Consider the following 25232-nt stretch of genomic DNA (forward strand, 5'->3'; position numbering starts at 1 on the left):
TTAAAAGGTATCGCGTTTACGTTGACCTTAATAAGCTAAATGACAGTCTGAAATTCATTTGATGACAAGCTTTATAAAAAACAATTACCATTTATGAAAATATTGACAAGTGCCACATAATACAATCCGATGCTTTTTGCTAAAGAATTAATAATGAAATAATAGAAAACAATATGTAACTGTTAAAACCAAATATCCTCATCGTAAAACAGCGTTACTTGCCAAACATCATATTAGATGATGCACAAACTTCACATCAAAAAGAAAACAAACCAATAAAAGAACTCTTTCTGAGCATGCGCGAAATCATAGGGGAAATCATCATTACAAATATTTCGCTTATAGTTGGGTGGCCACGAGATAGGGGCAAATATAAGTAAGATATACTGCTACTTCAACTAAATTTTCATCTGGAAAAGCAGATGAATTTAAATCTTTAGAAAGTTGAAATAACACCTATATTTTGTCTTACTAATTGAATAATATGAATGATAATAAATCTAAGACATTTTTTGTTAATTTAAAAGAAACTGTAAGTATTATAGATAAAAGAGTTAATGATGTTACAACTACTCATTCTGACATACCAACAGAATGCAATTTCAGTGAAGTTTATCAAGATCTGGATACTAAATTGAATAATATCAAAGATTTGAAGGTATTCGTATAATTTTTTGTATTAAATTTTATTAAATGCTTTCTTGTTGTTTCCTGACGTTAAAAAGTAGAAAAACACATATTTTCTGTATGACAATATTTTTATTACCTTTTAAATTTTGTAGCTCTATTCTTGTTTTCTGCAAAGGTCTTGAAATGAAAAAAAGGGGGAAACAACCCCAGTTTTGGGGGGCTCTTACTTAGCTTGGATATTTCCATATTATGATCTGTCTCGCCATCTACAATCACTGTGTGAATTTTAAATTTGCTAATTTAAAAGAAGGGAAAGAAAAATAGAGGTTTTCCAGGGATGGCCAAGAGTTATAGGCTGGTCCCCTTCTTTGATGTTTTTTATTTAGTTTCTCGCAGGTTGCTTCTTAGAAGTTTCAAAGACTTAGGGATTATTCTGCCATAAAGAAATCTTTCATGCAACTGCTCCTCCGTTGGCACCACAAGTGGCCCACTTTTTTTGATGCTTATACTGATATGAAAATTTTCCCATTTTGCAAATTACATAACTTACAAGCAAGTACTAATTTTTGTTTTAATATATTGTTTTTTCACAAAATATTTTTTTCTTCCATGCCCTTATCAGGTTCTCTCCAAGTTCTGCTTGAAATATAAGAAAAGCAATTATACTGTTTAGGTGTTGATACTAAAATACTTGTTAAATATAAAAATCTGAAGCTGATATCATTATTTTGTTTATTGAGAAATCTTATGGTGCGATATAAACAATTTGTGGTTATGAGATTTATGATGTGGTTACTGAGTGTCTAATCAATTTTCTTTTTAAAGCGAGATTCAAACAACTATTAAAAAGTTTTCTGTAATATGCATGGTTTTTTTTTTTCTTTTTAAATATTGTGGACAACTGAACTGGTTATCCTAGTGATCTAAATATGTTATTAAAGATATAACTAATTTGTAAAAATTGTTGCAGAAAGATGCTTTAAATATGAAAGAAGAATTAGAAGCCAAGCAAGACTATTTTGGAAGATTTTATCAAGATTTCCAAGATCTTGTTCTAGAAATTGAAGAAAAGGTTAGCTGGCATGAAAAATATCTTCAAAAATTTGGTTATGAGCCTCGTAAGTATTTTTGAAAAGTTGCATTCATTTTTTAGCTAATTGTGCTAAAAACAGAGGCAAATTTATGTTGGCATTACAGGGGTCGGTTTAGAAGAAAGTTTCGGTCCAATAACAGACTCTTCATAAAAACGAACCCTTCGCGAAATAATTTATCTTTTAATCGGACCCTTCACAAATTTGTTTATCTTCATTATTGTTTTGTTAATCGAATAAACCCTTCCCGGGGATGGGGAAGAAAGAAAAAAAGAAAGACGGTTTGAAATGAACTAAGTTTTCCAAGTTTTTTAAAGTTTAAATTCCAAATGTAGTATTCTAAGGCTGAGAGCAAGGTCGCAACTAGAAACTTTTTCGTCCCTCAATGAAATAGATATACCACAAAAACAAATTGAAAGAAATGTTATATTCCACAAGAACAAATTGTTAAGATAAGGCGTTCTGCATTCTAATTCCTCATAAATCTATCACTCCTTATCTCCCCTTCTGCTGACCAGACGAGTGGTCCTCTCGCCGTTCAAACCCCCTTCGTCTAGCGTCCACCATGTAAAAGGGGGCGACCGCAAACGATTTGTAGCTTACAAATTATCAATTTGTAATTGTGGGATATCTATTTCACTGAGGAAAGCAAAAGCAGCCTGCCCTCAGCCTAAGAAAATATTTCTATTTTTACAAACATCGTGTGCACATTCTCATTGATATTAAATGAATATCAATCATAATCAATTAATTATTCATAAATTTAATTAATTGATTATTATGTAATGAAAATAAATTTCTGGCAATTTTTTAAATAAAATATTATACATTTAAGAATTGTTTAAGTTAACTTAATGCGTAACACATTAAAAGTTACACATAACTAAGTTGTGTTATTTAAAATATGTGAATTGAAATTATTAAAAATGTGAGTGATTTTGTTTCCATTATTCATCTAAAACTAATATTCTGTGTTGAGCAGTATAGGCTAGATACCAAATGTTTGTATGTTGCATCTCTGATTTAGTGGCAGCAATTGTTGAGCAGAATCTTGTATCTATTTACAATTTAAAAACTTCTTAAAAAGGTTTTTAGCAATTTTCACAATAGCAGAACCCTATTTGCTCAAATTCACCAAAGCAAAACCCTGGTTGAAAGAATGCGTCTTAACTCTTATTTTACATTCGCAAATTATAAAAAATTTTAATAAAACAGTGAAAAGTTTTAGGACATGAAGCAATCAATGAATGTTTCAATGTGTAAGCAGCGCTCCTATAGAGATGACACAAACAAGTTTTACCCCATATTTCATCCCAGTGGTTCTAATGTGTTCATTTGTTTTTTCAGATTTTTCATTTTCCCTTCTTTCTTTTTTTTTTTTTTTTGTCGTTTCCCTATCGGTTTTCAAATTACGATTTATTTAATATGCTATTATGACATTCAAATTTTGGATTTAAGCTACCACTTTTTTTAAGTGTTCAATTTGCAGCAATTCCAGTTTCGTGTCTTTCGATGATTTTTTTTTCTCTGTAATTATGTATCATTTTCAGCCCGTGTCACGTGGTTTTTGAATTTACAATATTTTTTATACGATGTTATTAAAACATACAAATTTCAACTTGAGTAAGCACTTTTTGGCACATTCAATTTATGATGATTCCATCTTAATTTCACCTCAATGTATGGTAGATTTCAGTAGTTATTTTTTTTTCCTTGTTTTCACATAGTTTATCTCATAGTTAATTTTAAATACATACTGTGTTATTATAATCCTGAAATCTAAATTTTGAATTTGAATTATCATTTCTTGATCTGTTGATACGAGAGGATGCCATTGTAATTTCACGTTTGATGGTTGTTCTTTCTAAATATTCTTTCTAAAATATAAAATTCAGAAAAATACCTCATTTTCATTTATGCTTTTAATTGTAGCAAGCATGATGTATTTGTTCAATCTAGTATATTCTTGTTTTTTAAATATATCAATACAAAATAAAGGTAAGGGTAAGTTGACTTGCCTTTTCTGAGGACTGCCCTCTTCGTTTTATTGGACTATATTATTTTGAGATGAGGCTGGGTATTGTGTACACATCTTATTTAATTTTAGTAAACATTTATTATCTTGCTATTATACAAAATATAGCAAAAAATAATTGATATATTTACATAAATTATTATTATTTACAGAAGTGATGAATTTTAGTATTAATAGTTAATTGCAGCAAGCTGCATCATAATCTCGTTCTAAACTAAACTCGAAAGTTTTGAGAAGAAAAAAACTTTAATTTACGCTCACGCAGTGCCATTTGATGATAGTTTTTATGATGAGGGATTGGTATAGTATTTATGCTTGCTACAATCAAAAGCATAATTAACTAGACTTTTAAAAAATAATGCTTTTGATCTTAACTTATTCCATTTCATTCTTTGAATAATTTAAAAAAGTATCTAAGCAGAAAAATGATGGTCTATATGATTTATAGAATTTTTACAGACATTATGACTTTACTTTAAATTTATAACATTTATTATTTTATAATTATTTTTTATCAGAAGAGCAATTCATAAGCTATTATAAAAACAGTGTATAAGTGTAATACATAAACTTTTCAAAATGCATATCACTTTATTTAAAGTAACACATACTCACAATAGTAGTTAAACTCAAGATAAAAAACATTTTTATTCAAAAATTTATTGTTTTTTCATTTAGACATATTTAAATTATATGTATTTATTGTAAATAATTGAAATTTGAGCTACTTAAAAGATTTCTTCTCTTTAAAAAAAAAAAAATTATTTTTTTTTTTTTTGGTTTAAATTACATTGATTGAAACCAACCAACCCTGGCCTTCACCTCCATCACCCTAAAATTTACCTTCCAAAATAACTTACTGTGATTTCCATTCTGGAATAGATTTCGAAAACTTGTGATGTTATTGGTATCTGTAGCTTGAGAGATGTCAATAAAAACACTAATAAACTGGAACATCTTTCTTTAATATAGCTAACCATTTATCAACAAACAAAACTCCAAAAAATTTTTAATTAAACTTTTAAAAAAGCTAGTTATTAGAAACAATTTTTAAAAAAACTTTAAACTAGTAGACGGCAAGCATTTCTTTTAAAGGTGGGTGTCACCCAGAAAATGAAGCATCGGGACAAGACTCACTGAAACTGCAACTTTGTCGGTAGAAAATCAACTGCTTAAATAACGTAGAGAAGACTTCTCCTTCCTACTAGTAGCTCATCAGTCATGTTTGTCCGCCTGTATCTCTCCACACAGGAACTACACTCCTTGATCCTCCGGACCTCCCTGATTTCTTTGCTCGGTGTTTTCGGGTCTCTGTTCTTGGTTTATTTTTTCGCTAACTGAGGCAAATAAACCCCTCTACAGTGATATTCAAAGTAATGTGTTTATTTAAAGGTTTTATATACAACACTCTTTGTCAATATATATATATATATATATATATTGTACCAAGTGTAAATAAAAAAATCATGTGAAATAAGCTATGCCCTGCTACACCACTTAACTGGATTTTTTTTTTTTTTAAACCTTAACCATTTTTGAGATTTAAATTTTAAAATAAAAACAGAATGTATAATTTACAGTGTTTTCACTACAGCGCGAGAATGCGAGAATCTCACATATTTTCTTCTTTTCTCGCATTAAAAAATGATTACCGCGAGAAATTCTCGCATTCTATAAATCAATTTCAAAATTCGTGGATTTCTCGCATTTTGGAAAAAGCTTCAAATTACGCCATTTAAAATAAAATCCGTTTCACTTTTCTTTAGCTTCCCTATTTACCAGTATTGTTTAGAACCTTTTCGAACAACAGAACACAACCCCTCCGAACCACGGAACCCCTTTCAGAACTCATTTCTCTGCAACCACATGTTTACTGTAGGTAAGGTTTTTTCATGTAAGACGTTAAAAATTTTCATGCACGAATGTAAGACGGACGAATACCTAGTAAAGGCAAAATCTTCTATGATGATGCAGCAAAAATATTCAATGCTTTAAAAAATAGAAAACGTTAAAAATGTATTATAATAAAAGAAATGATTTTTTTTTTCAAGTCTATTTGTGTTTTTTTAGTTTTTAGATATCTCTCTTAACTTTCTGAAATCTCACCCTGTTTTTGAGAAAGGGTGAGAAATTCTAACCCATTTTTTTTCTATGATGAAAACACTGATTTAGAACACTGTAGTGTTTATCAAGTTTGATTTTATGAAATTATGTGTTACCTATATTTCTCGTCTGCAACTTAAATACATGAAATTATCTTGGAGATTATAGTGCTATTGTATATTTTTAACCCTTTAGTATAGATTCTTTTCATCCCATTGGTTAGTTGAAGGGGATAAAAGGCATACATGCATGATTTAAAAGTTGTACTCCAAGGTAAAATTGTTGTCTTTTTTTTAAAAAAATAATAAAAATGAGCCAAAATAGCCTTTTTTAAAAAAGGGTCAATTTTTTTGCAACCCTGATTTATATGTAATAACAATTATAGTGTTGTGTTAGAAAGGCTTAGTATGATGTAATCAGGGCATAAAATTTCAATTCTGAAACACTAGCTTGACTAAATTGTATGTTTATTATTATTTTCACAAAAAATATGACAATTTTCAAAATGTAACAGTAGTATAAAGAACTTCTTGGTGACCAAAATCATAAAAAAATCTATAGAAAATGAAAAGCTGAACCATGTTTATTGCTTTAAAAAAAAACACTGATATTAGTTTCAATGGCTCCAATATTAACCTTGCATTATTAAAAGTCATTAAAATGCAAAATAATATCAGAAAAACAGGACATTAAAAATGTGGTCATGACTTTTAACACTTCATATTACATACTGTTTCCTTTCAGCACTAAAATACCAGATGTCTAATTCAGGCGTAGCATCAAATTTTGTTGAGGAGATGTTGATTCTGAGCAAATCTTCAAGTGTCTCAATTTTCAAAGAGTTTTTGTAAGTTTTCTTCAGTCTATTGTAACAGTTGAAGCCTTTCTCATCGAGAACTATGATTTGTGGCCAATACTAAAATAACAGATGTCTAATTCAAGCATAGTATCAAAAAAAAATTTCAGAAACTTATATTCTACCTGTGTTTTGAAACAATACAAAGAAACAGTTTGATGCGTTAAATTTGGAAGGGAAAAAAATCCTGTCTCTAAATTATTATATTGCTCCAGGTCCTTCATTTCAAAAAACTTTTTTTTTTGTTTATATAAATGACTGTTTTAAAATAAACAAGTTAAAATAAAAATTTATGACATAGTTTTCTTTTTTATAAAGTCTTATTTTGCAGTTAACCTCGAACCTACAGTTCGAAAAGAAATTGAATCCCCATCTGTAGGAGAATATCCTTTTATGTTTTTATTTATCTGAAAAATTGAATTGTTTATTGTATTCTATTTTTTATTCCCAAATTTAGTATAGTCCTGATCTTGAACATTTTACCGCTTAGCTAATCATTAATGTTTAAATGAATAAATATTATTTAATTTTCCCTGTTTAATAATCGCTTTTATTATAAAACCAGAAAATTAAGAACTGCCATTTTTATGCAAATTATTTGAAATTAAATGTTCAGTTAGAGTGAAACTAGGAAAAGCCCAAATCTCTAGCTCCATCTGTTTCAAATGTTTGATTACAGCACGGGTCATTTTAACTTGAGCTTTTTATTGTTATGAAGATGTTTCTCAATTACGAGTACTTTACTTTAAACTATTAGTAATTTTTATTTCATCAGACTAGAAACGTTATCTCTTTGTTTATCTAGACAAATACGAAGCCGACTATGAATTTGCTCAATTACCATCTTTCAAAAATTAACATATGCAGCCGATGGCATTACAAGTTTGAATGATTCAGTTAAAAATTTTATCCTTGCATTAAATATAAATTGTTTTACCAGAACTCTGGGGTCAGACTTAGAAAAAAATGAAAAACTTTCAATGAATACAAAATCTCATAAAAACTTTCTGCTATCAACTTGTCATTTAACTCTTGTAATTAGTTTCAACTCTTTGTCATCACCTTATTCTAACAAAATTTGCTCAAAAATCATTGATTTTTTTAAAAAAGTGTTTTAATTTTTTATAAAACTCTACATTAATGATATATACTAGCATATATTTATTGACACTTAGTAGTTTTTTGAAAATTTAAAGCTAGTTATTGACTTGCAAAATTTTCCGTTGTAAAATTGATGGCAGGATCGCATACGAAAATTTTGCAACGTTAAAGTTTCTGCAATGGTCTCAAATTTTCCGTGAATGGCATTCGCATGTTCATATATATTATGCATGTCTGCTCACAATATTCTGGGGTGTCATTTTTAGCACTTTCTGCTTTAAATCTTAAACAAATTTATTATTACTTATTCTGGTTTAAAATATCTCCTTTTTTTTCAATCCAGTGTATGTAAGTTTTAATCATATGTTTAGAAAAACATAAAATATTGTTCCAATTTCAATTATTTATTTAACATATTTTAATTATTTTTCTTAAATAATATCTTCCTTAATTTCATTACTAGTAACCATTTTAAAAAAGACAGTACTCCTTCAATTATTGACTTTGTTGAACAAATGAAAGATTTCACAAAGTAAAAACTATGTTAAATTTTTTTATTGCTATGCTTAAAAAAATTAGAAAAAAAGTTTATTAAATTTATAAAATTTTTTTGTAGAACCTCAGAGTGTATAGAAATAAAAAGCAGTGAACTGGAAGCAAGTGGGGGTAAGTATATCTGTAGTTTATAAATATCAAAGCTATAGCTTTGTATTAATCTTTTTTGTCATTATTGTAATCTGTGCGTCGAGAAAAGAGAAGAAGAAAAGGAAATTTGATTCCATCAAAGTTAAATGAAGCAGTTAATAAACTGAAAAGTAAATTAACTGTTGCGATTACCAGGAATGCCAATTACAATCAATAACTCTTCAAAATTCTTCAATCTTTAAATTACATTTAGTGTATTGATGCTAAGATGTGTTTGCCATTAAGAGGACGATGTGTTGCCATTTTTTATCTTTTCACATGATCTTAACATTTAACTATAAAATTTTATATGTTAGCATTAAGTGTTACTAATGCTAACACATAAAATTTTAGTTTTATTTATAAAAAAAAAATCAGATGTGTCAGTGCTTTTAATATACTTTTTCTTTTTTCACTGCTGTATTTCTAGTATGAGGAAATGACAGTTACGCTATTAAAATAATCAAAGGCTATAAATAATAATTGGTATGACAAATTAGAAGTAGTTCAAAATTAATAGCTAAAATATTTTTTTAGAAACTTTTGTTAACCAAATATTTTCTGAAAAAGACAGAAAGAAATATCAAAAATAATTGATGACAAAAATCAATTCTATAAAAAAATGAGTGCTTCTAATCTCTTTAGTAATTCCAAATATCGTCGGAGTAAAAGTGAGTTGAATGTATTTTTTAATGCTACAAAAGCAAAAATTGGTCATATGATGATAATTGAAGAGCAATCATCAAATAATCCCAATAAAGTCACCATACGACTTTAAGGGGTTTGCAAGCAGCAGCAAAATTATATATATAATAGACGTGAATGCCGCTTGAGGATATTTTTTTAGCATCACTCATTATAAACAAAATTTTCCAATCCTCCCCCACAGAGTCAATCTTCCTGGGAAGATGAAAATTTCTTTCTCTGCTTTACACACCGCACTTACATCATTGTATTTGACTTTCAAGCATGCTGGTATATATTATAATCAATATAGAATTTTACAAGAAAAAAAATCGGTGATTTTCAAACAAATTTTGCCAGAACAAGTAGTGACGAAAGGTTGAAACTAGTTTTAAGAACTTATTACGTTTGGTGGCCACGTGGTTTTTTCGGGCTGTAATAAATAGTGTTTCAGCTGTGATCAATTCTTTTTTCAACCATTTCCCTATGGTTTTTCAAATTCACGATGTTATTACAACTTTCAAAATTTGAGGTATCACTATTTAGTGTGGTCGATTTATGTCGTTTCCATCGAAATTTCGCATTGTTTGATGATAATTTTTTCTAAAGCAATCAGCCTTTTACTCATGGTTTTCGAATTAAATGTTGTTAGGACATGCGAATTTTGAACTTGCCTTTTCTTTCTTTTTTTTTTTNTTTTTTTTTTTTTTTTTTTTTTTTTTTTTTTTTTTTTTTTTTTTTTTTTTTTTTTGACGTCTTTGGCAGTTATTTATCATTCTACCAGCCCCTTTCAAATGATTTTTCAAAATACGATATTTTTAATATGGTGTTATATCGAGGTTCGATTCACAGCGATTCCATTGTAATTTCCCATCATCTGATGATATTCAATGATGATATTCTGTGTCGATTCTATAATACTAGATAATATATCGTCATGAAATTTTCGGGCAACCAAATTTTTCTTTTTGCAGTTATTTATGATTTTTTCCCTTGTCGATTTGCAACGATTTTGTCGCAATTAACCTTGCTTGGTAATAGTTTTTATAGCTGTAGCTGTTACATATCATATTTTCAGCTTCTTACGCATAGTCAAGCTCTGATATATTTAATATGTTTTTATGACACATGAATTTGAATTTAAGTTATCTCTTTCTAAGGTGTTCAATTTGCTACGATTATATCTTAAATCAACTTCATTTCTGGCTATTATCACTTGCTTTTTCTTATTATGATAATTTTTATATGATGTTTTTATGACAATTGAGTTTTCCGATTTAAGGAGTCAATTTGCGAGATGCTCAATTTAGATTGGTTTTATTGTAAATCCACATCTTTTTTTCCAGAGCTGTTTGTCATTTCTTGATTATTTCCTTGTGGTTTTTTCGATTCTAGTGTGATTAATACGGTGTTAAGGTCTAGCAAATTTCATATTTTAGTAATAATTTTTTATGCACGGTGATTCCAGACTAAATCCACATACATTTTTTATTGCTTTTTCGGCAGTTATTGGAATCACTTATCTTTCTTTTTTTTCCATTTATTTCGACATCGTTTTTAAAATCCTGATATTTTTAATGAGTTATTATTAGAACACGCAACATTTTCAAAATTTGAGATTTAAGCTCGTTTTAAAACTAATTTATAGAATGTGGGAATTTAACTGAAGAATTATTTTTAATTTAAACCAATAATCTTTAAAAAAAAGTTTTTTTAATGACAAAATTAAAAACTTTGTATGTTTTGGGTGCCTTAAAAGTTGTACCCTTTTTGTGATAGGTGTAGAATCTGATAAAATTATTAGCCACTAGATGGCGTCTTACAATAAAAATGTAATTCAGAGTTACTAGATGGCTTGTTTTAATGTAAATAGAACATAGATTGGTTTAAGAATTCAGTGAAAGCAGATGTATGCCTAATGTACCAAAATAAATTTTTGTTATTGTTGAAATGAGAGCTCATCTATGAATTTTACAATAGGTGACCTATTTTAGAGGGAAATAGTGCCCTTTTCAGCTTCTAGTGCCCTGCCCTTTTTAAGGTCTAGACTGAACACTGGCAAAATTTTAAAGTTAATTATAATAGCCAGCAGAAACTGTTTCATTGAGATTTTGTGTTTACACAAAGGTTTTCATTTTTTCGTTTTTAAAAGCTGCATATAGTAATCAATCTCCGCAATGCTGTTGGTCATTAAAGAAATAGATTTGATAATTTTCTTGTTACTCATTTTCTAATTTGCAAAAGAATTAACTTTATCTCATTGTTATTTTGTAGGTACTCCCCATTTGTGTTTTGATCAAGACTTTGAACGTTGTAACAAATCACCTGAGTTACCTGTTATGGAAGACTATTCACTCAATACCGGTAATGCAAGTTCAGATGTAAGTAGTTACGTTCATTTCTCAAATAGATACTTTCAGTGTGTCACACCACATAGTCAGCATAAAAAGTTTATAAAACTAATTGCTTTAACATGTTGTGTTTTTTATATAAGATTATATTTAGAAATTTTTAAAAAAAAGTATTTAACTTATCAAAAACATTCTTTTATATTAGTTTTTTTTTTCTAAAAAAAATTATAATGAAATAAAAGGTAATATTTATATGGGTTCATAGCTGCCAACTCTACTGGATTTTGCCAGTTTTTCCTGGTTTAATTAAAATTCTCCTGGTTTTTGTACATTTTAAAAAAGCCCTATTGAAATAGAATTTTTGTACAGATTATTGCTTTTGCTTGCTTGAATATTTAAATAAGTACTATTACTAATACATAATGAATCGAACCTCATTTATGGAAATCAGTTCAAAACTCTTTTTTTTTTTCGTTCGAAAATGTTTTTATTTTTTATTCAGAACTCTCTTTAAATTTCAAAATTTTAACTATCTTTGATGAATTAAATGCATATTAATATTCGAAATTATGAGTGAATGAGTTACGAGTGAGTATGATGCTTAAGGTCAATCATGACTGGAAAATATTGCAGTTTTTCTATTTTGATGAATATAAAAATCCCTAAAATTCCCTATGTGTAAAATATTTAGTACATTATGGAACAATTTTCATGAAATTTATTTTATTTCGTAAAATCTGCTGGATTTTTTTCCTAACATGTTGGTGGCTATGTAGGTTATTAAAGAATGTAATTTTTAAAACTTAGTTGAGTAAAACAAAAACTTGCTAAAATATATATAAGTATGGCCAGATTACCCATTAGGCCATGGCCCCCAATGATTAGGGGCTCTTTTAAAATATTAAGAAAAACAATGATTTTTTAACGAAAAGCAATTATATAAATATATATGTTATGATTATAAAATGTTATTATTTTTTAGTTCTAATTTAACAAAATAAAGTAAAATTTAATTTATTATTATTTATTTTTAGTTTAAATATGCTATCTTAAATGAAAAGATACATAAATACTTTTATATTTGAATAAATAAAAAATATACAAGGAAAAAAATTTAATTTAAGGGTCCCAAAAATTTTAATGGCCTAGGGCTCCGCTTATGCTTAATCCGGCACTGTATATAAGATTTTATTTTCAGTATGCAAGACGGTTAAAAATTAGTGAAACTTTTGTCTTAACACTGTCAAGGTTGCTATAAATACTCAGAATTACAAATCCCTATTTTTCACTCACTCAATTTTGGAATTTAATAAGTTTTATTATTAATTTTTCAGTTTTGACGTATAAAATATATTTCACATATAAAATATATTATAAAGCACTTTTACTTGCCAATGAAGTTGAAAATTAACAATTTTTCTTGAAAAAATTAAATTAAACGAACACATATGAAATGATTCAGATAGATTGCAATAAATGACACATTTTACTTAAATCATATAAAAGTCACTGTGGGAAACATTTGTTTTCAATTAGTATAAAATCTTATCTGCTCTCTTGATTTTGAGTGAAACCTCTCTTGCAGAATTGTGATCTGTTTTAAGAGGTGTGAGTTATAAATGAATTGATTGTTTAAAGGAATTTTTAAAAAATATCAAACACGATAACTCCAATGCGCAATTAACTTACCCACCATATATTATTATTATTCATTTTAAAGATCCCGTTTTTTAAAGATGTAATTAATTTGCATTTGTCCACAGCCACACAGTGAAGCTGATTATTCATTTTTTACTATGCTCAATGATTTTTATTTTATTCTTTGATATAAGGAATTTTCACTTGCGTTAATCACTCATATAATTTTCTATTATCTATTCAGGCATCTAATATTTCCGTGTCTGTTCCAGACGCTGAAAGGGAAATCGCGCATCATATACTGATCTGGAATACTGATTATTTCTTTCGCGCAAGTGTTTGTAATTTCTAAGTACTGCTTAAATTAAAGCTGTCCCTTCAAGAATCATTGTGTTGTGATTTCTGCAGAGCACCCATGAAAAAAGGCACTTTATCTACAATAGGTAGAATTGAACTGTCAAAAATGCTTAAAAATTCCGATAGAGTATGATTCATGTGTTTCTCTATAGATTATCTGTAGTAGGCACAACTGAACTGCAAAATATATGATTAACTTGTGTATGAATTACCTGAATGTAATAATAGATGGGAAAATGTATATTTAGTAGTGAACAGTTGAAATTATTGCAGAACTAGGACGCACCCTTATACAAAATTTATGCTCAGCTTTTCAGAAATCGCTCTTCCCATAATGTAAGGCCAATGGAAGACGTTCGGTCATTGTTTAGAGAGGATTGTTTTACTGAAAAAATTTTTTTGTTTTTTAAAGTGATAAAATTTTTAGATGATAATCAGTAATGCAGAAAAAAAACATTTTGCAGTACTTATTGATATAAATTGAGAAGAAGAGATTCACAGGAGAAACTTCATGAAATGACCAAATATAATTTTTTAATGATAACTATTTAAGGAATTGTTCAAATTTTAGATAAGTAAAATTTATTGTAACATAAGGAAATGTTACATGTTTATCTGTATCTGACCAAACTATTGAGACTATATTTCCTAGATTACGACTGCACCCTATATTTTGTGGGTCAAAAATCTGAATCCATCGAAAAAAATGGTACGTTTATTCAGAAGAGGTATGTTCTTGTGAAAGATTATGTAGCTGAAAATAACGTCTGCACTTATTAATTAGCATATTCTAACCTCCTGAAGCCATTGAGATTGAGTCTTAGAGCGTGGAAATCTGATTATTAGATCAAAAGTTAATTTAAGGGGGGGTTCCTTTTTTTTCCAGTGCTTTTTTCATTTATGTCCAAACAGATTATGCATATTTATATTTTACTAAATATTAAACAAAAAAATTTTATATAAAAATTGCTTTTTTTAAAAAAAATTTCACTGGTTACTTTTTTAATGCAAATGTATTTTCCAGGTAGCCATTTTGCTTCAAATTAATTTTCTTTTATTAGGAAAAGCTATTATTATTATTCAATAAAATATAAGTAACTAATTTTTCACCAAGTTAAACAAATCCTAAGCAAAATGTAGTAAAGCAACCGAAATAGGGGGGGGGGGGACTATGCTACGACATTTATGTTTGAAAAATTTATTATAATGCAGTGTTTTCATCTCAGAAAAAAAATGGGTGAGAATTTCTCACCCTTTCTCAAAAACAGGGTGAGATTTCANATTCCCCTCTATAGATGGTCTTAAAAATAGTTATATGATCGTTTCTACCCACATTTGTTTCATTTTCATTTGTCCGTTTCGGAGTAGAAGATATTGGCTTTACAAGGTATTTGTCCATCTTACATTAATGAGCAAAAGATTTGAACGTCTTACATGAAGAAACCTTACCTACGGTAAACACGTGGTTGCAGAGAAATACGTTCTAAAAGAGGTTCCGTGGTTCGGAAGGATGGTGTTCTGTTGTTCGAAAGGGTTCTGAACAATACTGGTAAATAGGGAAGCTAGATAATGGGGCAGATGTTGAAAATAATAAAAGATCCAGGAAGAAAAGTGAAACGGATTTTATTCTAAATGTTGTAAATGAGAAATTTTTTTCAAAATGCGAAAAATTCGCGAATTTTGAAATTGGTTTATAGAATGCGCGAATTTCTCGCGGTAATCATTTTTTAATGCGAGAATATAAAAAAATATAATATTCTATAATTGAAAATATTCTATAATTGAAAATGCATTTTAAAATGTTCGTGAATACTTACATGATTATTAGTTTGAATGTTGGAAAAGTCTAAAAGTTTTCACTTTATAATTTTTGTTGTTGAAAATCATCAATTAATCATTGATTTGAGAAAATTTGGTAATTAGTGTATAAAAATTCTTAGGGTTATTTAAATTACAATTAACTTATATTTTTATGATTAGGTATGTAGAAATAAAAACTGTATTAAAAATATTTATTGATAAAATCTTTTAGCATACTGGATAACAGCATTTGGTTATGAAAATTAGTGCTGTTTGCAGAATACTATATATGTGTATTTTCTAATGCATAGTACAATATTGCATTTTTTTAATAATATTTAACACTAGATTGCCCAAGGAAGTCCTTTTGACTGCTTTTTAATTTGAATTAGAAAAACAATGATGACACAATTTCTTAGAATTTTGTGACTTTTTGTACAAAATATAATTTTTTTATTGTTAATATTTGCTAATAACTTGTTATATAACTGTAAATAATCTAGAGAATATTAAAAGTTTATTTTAAACAAATTTCTGTGCGCATTAGTTATTCTTTCACAATCCAGTCATTTTTACTGCTTTTGAGTATATACTAAGTTTCAGTCTTTCTAGTGTTAAAAAGTTCTACTGTACTCTTTTATGTTGAAAATTAATGCTATTATTTAAACTAGATTGCAATTGAAATTGGTGGAAATTTTATTTTAAAACTACAGTGAACTCTCACTTATGCACCAGTGTAAGGGGCTAACAGAAAAAAGCGAAAAACTTCAAAATTCTAAAGCGCAACGCTAATTGCAATGACAATATGAATAATTATGTTTCTAAAGATTAAATGTTAATATTTATACTGTTAACTTATTGTAACGATTAATATTTATACATACCTAAAGACAATTTATTTTCTTGCAAAATAATCCTTAATACATGTTTGTATTTTTTTGCCGACATATTTCAAAAACTGTTTTTTTTCCAGCTCATATAAATAGGATAAGGGAGTTTCAGAAGCAGAATTAAATTGTAAATAGTCAAATAGTGTCTAAAGTTTCTGATACTGCTGTGTGATTTAGAGGAACGTTATCATCCTCGTCAGTATCATCCTCCACGTTCTCATAGTGCATTTCATTAGCGATGTCCTCAATGTCTTTTAATTCCATTGTTAATAAATTATCATCAAAGACAATAAATTCGTTAAAAGAAACAAGTCCATAAGATACGACTTTCCATTCGTTATCTCTAAGATCGAAATCCCAATCTTCTTCAATTTCGTTAATTTAATCCTTAAATCATTTGGGCAGATAATTTTGATGGAGAAATGTTTGCAATCCTTATGGCTATTACAGCTATTGGTGAACCATCTGAACAAAACATTGTTATCTTTTTCGATTCACAGGCTGCTATTCAAACCATTTCTGAATATAATTTATACCCCTCTGAACTTGAATTTAAATGTAAACAATGCATCGACTCTCTTCTTTGTTCTGGAAGAGAGGTAGTCCTCCAGTGGCTCCCTGGCCATTGTGGCGTTTACGGAAATGAACGGGCTGACATGTTGGCTAGAGAGGCTTCAGCATTGCACCCACCTTCTCATCCAGTTCCCCTTCGAAATGTAATGCGGCTTCTTAGGAGCAAATTCAGACACCGAACAATATCTGCTCTTAGGGACTTAGCTGGTGGAAAATCCTGGGCTAGCCTTCTTGATGACCAGCAGTGCTCTCACCTTTCCCTCCTTCCCAGAGCTGAGGGAGTTGCTTGTCTTAGAATAAGATCTGGACATGACTACTTGCAGGCCCATCTATTTAAAATTAACCCGGGCAATTCACCTCTTTGTGTACTCTGTGACACTTCGCCTGTGACTGGGGAGCATCTTTTTGATTGCCCTTCTCTTCTTGACATTTGTTCCTATGATGACTTTTGTTCCCTTCAACCTTCTGGAGCTGCTTCAGTGTTGCATTGGACTGCAAGACGCCTTATCTCTGAGAAGATGATGGCGGGCATAATTTTAAAAAAATATATATATATCATCCATAAATTCATTTTCATCTGAAAATAGAAGCAATTTCTTATGCTGAATTGTCCAATGCTTCTCCATGAAGCCCATACCATATTCATAGCATCAAGAATTGAAATCTTAAGTCGGCTGCTGCTGATTTGCCTGTTTCCAGTTCTGCCAGACATCGACGAATCAATGTTTTTTTGCTATGCATTTTTAATTCCAAATCCAAAGGCTGTAGCTTGCTCATGCAGTGTGCAGGAAAAAACACTTCTTTTTCCATTTTTTTCATAAATGAATGAAGAAAGGGTAAAAAAAAAATTGAGGTCATCCATGCTGCTCTATTGCTTGAGTACTCACGGGGAAGTTGCTTTATTTTTTTTAAAACAGTGAGGCTTTTCCGACTTGCCAATAATAAAAGGGGGGTGTTTTTCTGATCCATCTGCATTACAACATAATAAAACGGTTAATCTTTCTTTACTGTTTCTTCCACCATGGCAAGGTCCCCCGTAAATGCCAATGTTTTCTTAGGCATCATCCTGAAAAACAAACCAGTTAACCAGTTTCAGCACAATTAAAAATGTCCTTTGGTTTGTATCCCTTAATTAAAGATATTAATTCTTCTTTCCATTCCTCTACAGTCTTTTCGTCCACGCTTGCACTTTCACCAGATATGGTATGAGTTTCTAAGCCGTGTCGGATCTGAAAAATTTTAAATTTTCTAAGCTTCTGCGAGATAACTGCTTTTTGCCTAAGTAATTCAATATTAACCGGAATGTTAGAAGCACGAGCTTCTTTAAACCATTGTAATAAAACACTTTCCAGTTCTTGAAACTTTCCGCCTTGAATATGGCTTCTCTTTGAGGATTTAATTCCACATTCCCATTGAGCAGCAACAATTTCATCCTTTTTTTTTCTAAAATCCCTTTTAAAGTTGATTCATAAAGTTGAAAGGCATTCAGGAATTTTAAAATGATCAGCAAAGCTTTTTCAGTTGTTGATGAATTTTCTTCAAATCTTTTATGACATCCGCTTTAATAGATAAGCTCAATTTCGTTTTCTTTGTTATTTCGTTGAGAGACTGACCCAAGATGTTCATCTGACTGCAAGTAAGTAATCGCGGTCTCTTTCATCTTTCGTATTACAGGTGTTTGTTTTTTTTTTCTTCTAGGAAACAGCATAGTAGTTAAACTAACCTCTGGGCAAGAGGAATGGTTATTTTTTTAAAGATGAATGGGCTTTCATTGTTGTTGGTGTAACAGATAAGACACCCTATTCAAAATTGTAGAAAGAATGCCTTTCTAGAAACAGCAAAAATGAGAAGGTCGCAGGAGGAAGAAAAGTGAACTATTCAATAAGATCTAACGACATATTTCTTTTTATCTGTAACAAAGATTGGTTATTTGATTCAATTTTCAATTTAAAACCTTTAATTTTTTCTTTTTTCAAAAAAAAAAAAATTTTAGTTTAAAATTTTGGTGCATAATTGAAAATTTTATTTTTAGAGCGACACATAAACAAGGGATAATTATCATTATTTTCCTACCTAATGTACTGGGACCTACAAAAATCGTTGTATAAATGAAAAAGGTGCATAAATAAAAGGTCACTTTATTTCTTTATTAAAAAAGAAATTCTTCCACTTGCATTTGAAGAAACCTATTTTTTCAGAGTGTTTTTTTCCTCTGTGGAGCAAACTTGCCATCCCTGTTCAAAATCTTAACAAAAATCTTTTGGAGAAAAATATCGGAATTTTAGTGATTTTCTAAAACTGAAATTAGTTTATTTTTCAAGATTTATATATACAGGGTATCCACGCAAATGGAATGTCATAAATTTGAGTTTTGAACAAAATTTGTCATGAAAAGTCATGATTTTAACTACTTTTTTTACAAAAATCGTGGATTTAGGTCGCTGAAAAATCTAATTTTCAAAATGGAATCCCCCCCATTTCACGGTGCTCCAAATATCTGAATTTGTAACAAAATCCTCACTCACAGTCATATTTTATTAAAATTAAAAAGAAAATGAAAGAAAAAACTTCATTTTTAGAGCGAATTATCTTTTAAACTTCTGTGAATTCAGAATTTTTATTATAATTTTCTTTTTTTTTTATAAATTTAAAATTCTAGCTGAAGCAAGCCAGTCATTGGCGAATTTTTTTTAATTCCGAAATGAGAACAGAAAATTCGGGAGTATTAATTTCGTTTCCGGTGAACAGGAAAAGTATCTTTAGAATATAATTCTGCTGAAGAAAAGAAAAAAAATTTGTTTGCTTTTGTATTTTTTTCAACTATTTTATTGCTTCATCTCTTTCTTTACTTTGTTTTTTAAATTTAAAATCTATAAATATGAAGACCGTTATGGTATAACAGTTATGGTTATACTTACCATTTCAATTAATGTTATTATTATACTTTTTTAAATTTATTGTTATGTTTTTGTCGCAGAAAATAGTAACTTCGTAAAGTCATGAAAAATCTTGGAATTAGTCATGAAAAGTCATGAATTCGAAAATCTGAAATGTAGCAGATACCCTGTATATATATATATAATCTACATTTCATTTTCTTGATTTTTCAAGCATGATAAAATTCCCCGTTTTGGTTTCACCCATATTTGAGATGAAATAACAGTGTACTATCATGATGAAAGATGATTTGAGAAAAATCTGATATTGTTCAGATTCAAGTAGAAATTTAATTTTATCACCCAATCTGTTCATTTGAACAGCTTGTAAATTTCAGATTCTTTAGATTACAAATAGATAGACATTAAATAGATATTAATTAGATAGATAGACATTAAATATAAAGATGAAAATTGTCATAATTGATAATCCTGATTATTTTAGGAAATTTGACAGTTAGACATGAAAAAAGTGTCATCTCAGTTAATCCATTATTACATTGAAAAATCTAAAATTTGTTTTCTTTCCTATAGTTTGTGAAATTAAGAAAGTTTATAATTCATAACTACGTATGGAAAAAATAATTATTCCACCATATCTGAAAAATATAGTGTTTCTTTTTACGTGTGTCTTTATAAGGTGCTTTGTTAGGACTGGTTTGCTTAGCGTCAACCCTTGATTGACCTGTTTGTGGAATACTTCACCAAAAGCTAATCCGAATCTATTTCGCTTTGATTTCGACATGTTTACATTTCATTAGGGAAAATTATATTTGTAATTAAAATAAACTTGTGTATAAGCTCATTGAAGCTTATATGTGTTATTATTTTGCTCTTTAAACTAAATGTGTAAATCAATTATTAGCACTTCATTTTTGTATTTTTAACTATATATTTAATCTGAAACTATTAAAAAAAAAACTTTATAATATCTATTTATTAGATTGAAAAAAAAATTTACAATATTCATAATTTTACCTAATATTGATAATTAAAACTTTCAATACCCTGAAATAAGATTAATACATAAAAATTCATTAATAAATAATGTAATATTACACAATGTTATCTCGAAGTTTAATACTCTTTTCCAACAATAAATAGAATCAAAATTAAATGAAATTAATCAATTAAATTACAATAATTAGGCAATTTATCTCTTCGTATCAAATACAATAGTCTGCATAATTAAATGTATTTATTTATTGGAAATGCTGGTTTAATCTAATTTTATTTACAAACAAATATTGTGAATTATATTTTTATTCTATAGAAATTAGTATCTAACTTTAATGTCATTGCTCGTGAATGAAAAATGATTTTTTTTTTCAAGATTACTGATGATTAAAAAAAAATTTTTTTTTTCTTTTGCATTGAAATTATTTTAAGATATGTGTTAAACAATAATTGGTATAAAAGTAAATTTTTTTAGGAAAGTAAAAGGTTTTTTCTTTTTTTTTTTCAACTTTCATTAATATGCAGAACTTGCTATAGACTTTATATTGCAGAACTTGTTTTTATATTGTGATAAATTTTGTTTAAAATATGTATGCTTGTAAGAAAAAGAATATTCATTCATAAGCAATAAAAAAAAAATTTTTTTTCTTTCTTTGTATTATTTATTTCTGAACTTATTGTTTAACATATTCGAAAGTTAGGTCCTTTCCAACGTATATGTGCGACATTATGAGAAGACTATATTATAATTAAATATTTTATTTTTTTAATCATTTTGTAACCGTTTTCAATCAAATCAAATTTTTAAATACATTAATTATTTAAGAGCATATTTATAACTACCGTAAAATAATCAAAATGTTCCAGAAAAAATTTTAAAAAGTTAAGTGAAATGATTGTCGGCAATATGGACGTGGACGGTTGGCGAGCACAAATTATGAATGACTGTTTTATAAAGTCAAAACATTGCAACAAACCTTTTTGAATATCTGTGTCAATGTATTAATTGTTTAATAAAGAGGATCTGTTTATAGAATTAGATTTCCACTCCAATCTGGTTATTGAGAAAAAGAAATTAGTAATCTTTTTTATATATATATATATATTTATGTATTCGTCGTTGAACAGCCAACTCAATTTTAGGTTTACGACTACTAATCTTCAACTCCGTAGCCTTGTAATTTTGAACCAATCCAGAAGACAAGGAAACTCCTGGATCAGTACCCCCCAGAGGTATTTATTTGTTATGGGAACATTGAGGACTTTGCGACTCAACAGATTTAATGTGCATCAGTCACCATTTACTACACGAGGAGTAGTAATCTAATTTATTGAAAATAGGATTTAATGAATTATAATTTCTTTTTTAAATGATAGAAAATATACTATACCCATTTTCGCATTTATTGACGCATGCATCGAATATAGTTTCATAAGAAACATTGCAGCAAACCTTTTAGAATATTTATATAAATATTCTAAAAGCATTTAAAGACAGACAATCTGTTCACAGAATTTGATTTCCACTAAAATCTATTAGCTCAGACAAAGATTAGTTATCTTATTTATTGAAATAGGATAAAGTGAAATATAGAAATTCAAATATACTTTTCTTTTTGCAGTGCTTTGGCGATTATAAGAAACTTGCTCGAAAATTGGACTTTTGAAACTGCTCTCCTTTTCTGATTAATATATCTATAACATTAAAAATTGTTTTTGTATATTGTCTGTTTGATTAAAGCATTTTATTGCATAGTATTTATTTATTTTTTTTGTAATATTGTTAACTGTCTGTTTTATTTTTTTTATGACTAAATTCACAAAAAGGTTGAAACAAACAATGTGGTAAAACAATATGCTTGAACCATGTACATAATTAGTTGACGCTCCCTCAATTGAAACGATGGAATTTTGCAATTTTTCCTAGCATTATTAGGTAGAATAAAAAGATGTTAAATCAAAAATCCACATTTGTTGTATTTTTAGAAAATGTTCTAAACACACACAAAAATCAGGAATGTAGGGATTAGAAGCTAAAACTCAGGACAAAACATTTTCTATCAAGACAACTACAAAGCCTGAATAAGTATTTTTAAAATACTTTAAATTTAAACAAATTAAGTATAGTACTGGAGTTTTATACTGAATTTTAAAATGTGTATGCCATATTATTTAGGAGTTTGATTAAATAATCATACTTAACAATAATTGATTATAAAAATTAGCATGCAATTAGTAAATATGAGTTATATATTGTGATGGTATGTATGTTTAGAAGTATACAAAGTTGGTGATTCAAATTAGTTGATTTTATCGAAATAGATTGAAATTTTAATGTATTGTTTTTTAAATTTCAGTTACTTGTCAAATTTTTGAGAAATCTTAAAGATTCTTACACATTAATTACACAAGCCTGTGAAATTGAACTTTTTGAAAAATACAAGAGAAGTTATTGTTGATTTATATGTTATTTGATGTGCTGATTTCGAAAATGTCCTTCATTTTTTCCAATCACATCAGGATTTTTTATAAAATCGATATTAATGTTTCTGCTAAAATCCTATTTGGAAAGGAATTCTCTCAAACAGTTTTGCATGTAATATCCCGTAACTGTTCTCTTCATTCATTTTGATCTATGTAAAATTTAATCTTGTGAATGAAAATTGATTTTTGAGCTATCAGCTAATTTTTTATAGGTTAAAATGAATAAAAAAATACTATTACCAGACCGCACAAGTCACCTCTGGTCGAGAGAAAAACAATAAGTTCCTTGTTGTACTTTTTACATCAGTTTCTAAAGGAAAATCACCAACATACCATTTTAATTTGTTTTTATTGAGTAACTTACTTAAAATTGAGGATTAACCAAGAATAACAAATATTGTGTATGTGTAAATGAAAGTTTGACAAGCAAACAAAACAAGCAAAAAACAGAAGAGAAAAGTTTCTATTTAAGTACATACTCGTTTTCCTCTGAAACTTATTTTTGATGATTCTTTTATGCTTAATCTCAGGTTTATCCCGAGCTATCATCCAACAGTATTCAACGAGCATGTTCTTGTCCCATCTTTCTTGATATTTGCGCTCCATATCTCTGATATCTTGCTGGAACCTTTCCCCTTGTTCTTCGCTGACTGCTCCTAAATTTTCAGGGAAAAAGTCCACATGTGAGTGAAGGAAATGCATTTTTACACTCATGGAGCAACCCATCGTTTTAAATTTGTCCGGCATTTTCATTACAATTTCCTTATAATCAGGATCCTTGTAATTACCCAGAAATTTACTGACGACATCTTTGAAAGCAACCCAAACTTCTTTTTCCGTTTCTGTCATGTTAGTCTCAAATTCTTTATCCTTCACGACATGGCCGGATTTAAGCTTGGTGGAGCCCTTATAAGTTCAATTCCATTTCTATACACCTAAAGTGAACTGTCATTATTTTTTATTGTTGAGTATTAACATTATGTTATTAAAAAGTTTGATAATATTACTTTATTGTTAAATATATTAATTGTGAGGAGACTGTTATGTAGAACCTTTCTTTTATTGCACATATTTTTGGAACGAGGGAAAAAAGTTACAAAAGAAACACATTTTAAGCACTGAGTAAAAATTTTCTGTGCTGGGCCACTATATATTTAACAGAGTTTTTTTTTAGATTCATTTTGAATATATTTTACTTGCAATTTTTACTGATTTTTTTCGCGAATTTTTTTCTCAATTGTTTTTTCTTTACGTTACAAAATCTATGAGACCTAGAAACATGAAATTTTGAATGTGCGTAGAAAATATGCAGAGAGTTAGAAAGAAGAAAATACAATTTGATTATTAGTTTTATTTTTTTCTGTAGCCGCCGTTGAACAACCAACTGAATTTTGAGTTTACGGCTACCAATGTTAATAATATACTCTGTAGCCTTGCAATTTTGAACCCAATCCAGAAGACAAGAGAATTGCTAGATTAGTACCCAGAGGTATTTATTTGTTATGAGGACTTTGTGACCCCGACAGATTTAACATGCACCAGTCACCATTTTATACAGGGCTATTCTCCTGCCGGCTGGATTCAAACTCCCATTCTCACGAACACGAGTCCAACGCAGTCGACCCAATTTCGAGTTTACGACTACTAATATTCAACTCCGTAGCCTTATGATTTTGAACCCAATCCAGCAGTCCCTGGAGCAGGTGAGGGCCGTTATATTAATACTGTTTGTAAAAATAAAAAGAACATTTCGTAAGCTGATATTATTTAATTGATGTTTATATTGAAAATATTTCTTCATTATTTTTGCTTTCTTTTTAATTATTTTAAGTACATTTGTTAAATTTTTGTGCAAGAAAAAAAAATTGTCATTATTTATGTAAATTTTTGGCTTACATTTTTAAAGATTTATTAAAGAGTCTATTAAATATCAGCGAGAATAAATGTCATACGGGTTTAAAGTATCAGCTCTGCTCTTGATGGTATATAGTGGTTAGGATGTGAAAGAGCAACAGCCAAAACGAGCATGCAACATATCAATGGAACACGCTAAAACTTTATA

At 28.7% G+C, this 25232-nt stretch overlaps 2 protein-coding genes across 9 annotated transcripts in view; one reads left to right on the plus strand and one right to left on the minus strand.

The window, feature by feature from the left end:
• LOC107446551 (AT-rich interactive domain-containing protein 4B) overlaps nucleotides 1-343 on the minus strand; it is a 64656-nt gene extending 64313 nt beyond the window's left edge. For all 4 annotated transcript variants that reach the window (XM_043049273.2, XM_043049271.2, XM_043049270.2 and 1 more), the window contains exon 1: nucleotides 89-343. In XM_043049273.2, the coding sequence (XP_042905207.1) occupies nucleotides 89-91 (3 nt within the window). In that variant the 5' untranslated portion in view covers nucleotides 92-343. The remainder of the gene's footprint in view (nucleotides 1-88) is intronic.
• LOC107446559 (uncharacterized) lies at nucleotides 312-22444 on the plus strand. Of its 5 annotated transcripts, none has more exons than XM_016061239.3 (7): nucleotides 312-658; nucleotides 1601-1748; nucleotides 7047-7098; nucleotides 8277-8348; nucleotides 8433-8482; nucleotides 11459-11565; nucleotides 22309-22444. In XM_016061239.3, the coding sequence occupies exons 1-7, from the start codon at nucleotides 485-487 to the stop codon at nucleotides 22351-22353; spliced, it is 648 nt and encodes a 215-aa protein (XP_015916725.1). In that variant the 5' UTR covers nucleotides 312-484; the 3' UTR covers nucleotides 22354-22444. The 5 variants fall into 5 exon arrangements, with proteins under 5 accessions (XP_015916725.1, XP_015916724.1, XP_071040485.1 ...); XM_016061237.3 differs by lacking the exon at nucleotides 22309-22444 and adding an exon at nucleotides 13418-13558 and having other exon boundaries at nucleotides 382-658; XM_016061240.3 differs by lacking the exon at nucleotides 22309-22444 and adding an exon at nucleotides 13446-13558 and having other exon boundaries at nucleotides 384-658.
• The last annotated feature ends 2788 nt before the right edge of the window (nucleotides 22445-25232 follow it).

The sequence above is a fragment of the Parasteatoda tepidariorum genome, chromosome 8 (genome assembly GCF_043381705.1).
Source record: "Parasteatoda tepidariorum isolate YZ-2023 chromosome 8, CAS_Ptep_4.0, whole genome shotgun sequence".
In the NCBI taxonomy this organism is placed as follows: domain Eukaryota; kingdom Metazoa; phylum Arthropoda; class Arachnida; order Araneae; family Theridiidae; genus Parasteatoda; species Parasteatoda tepidariorum.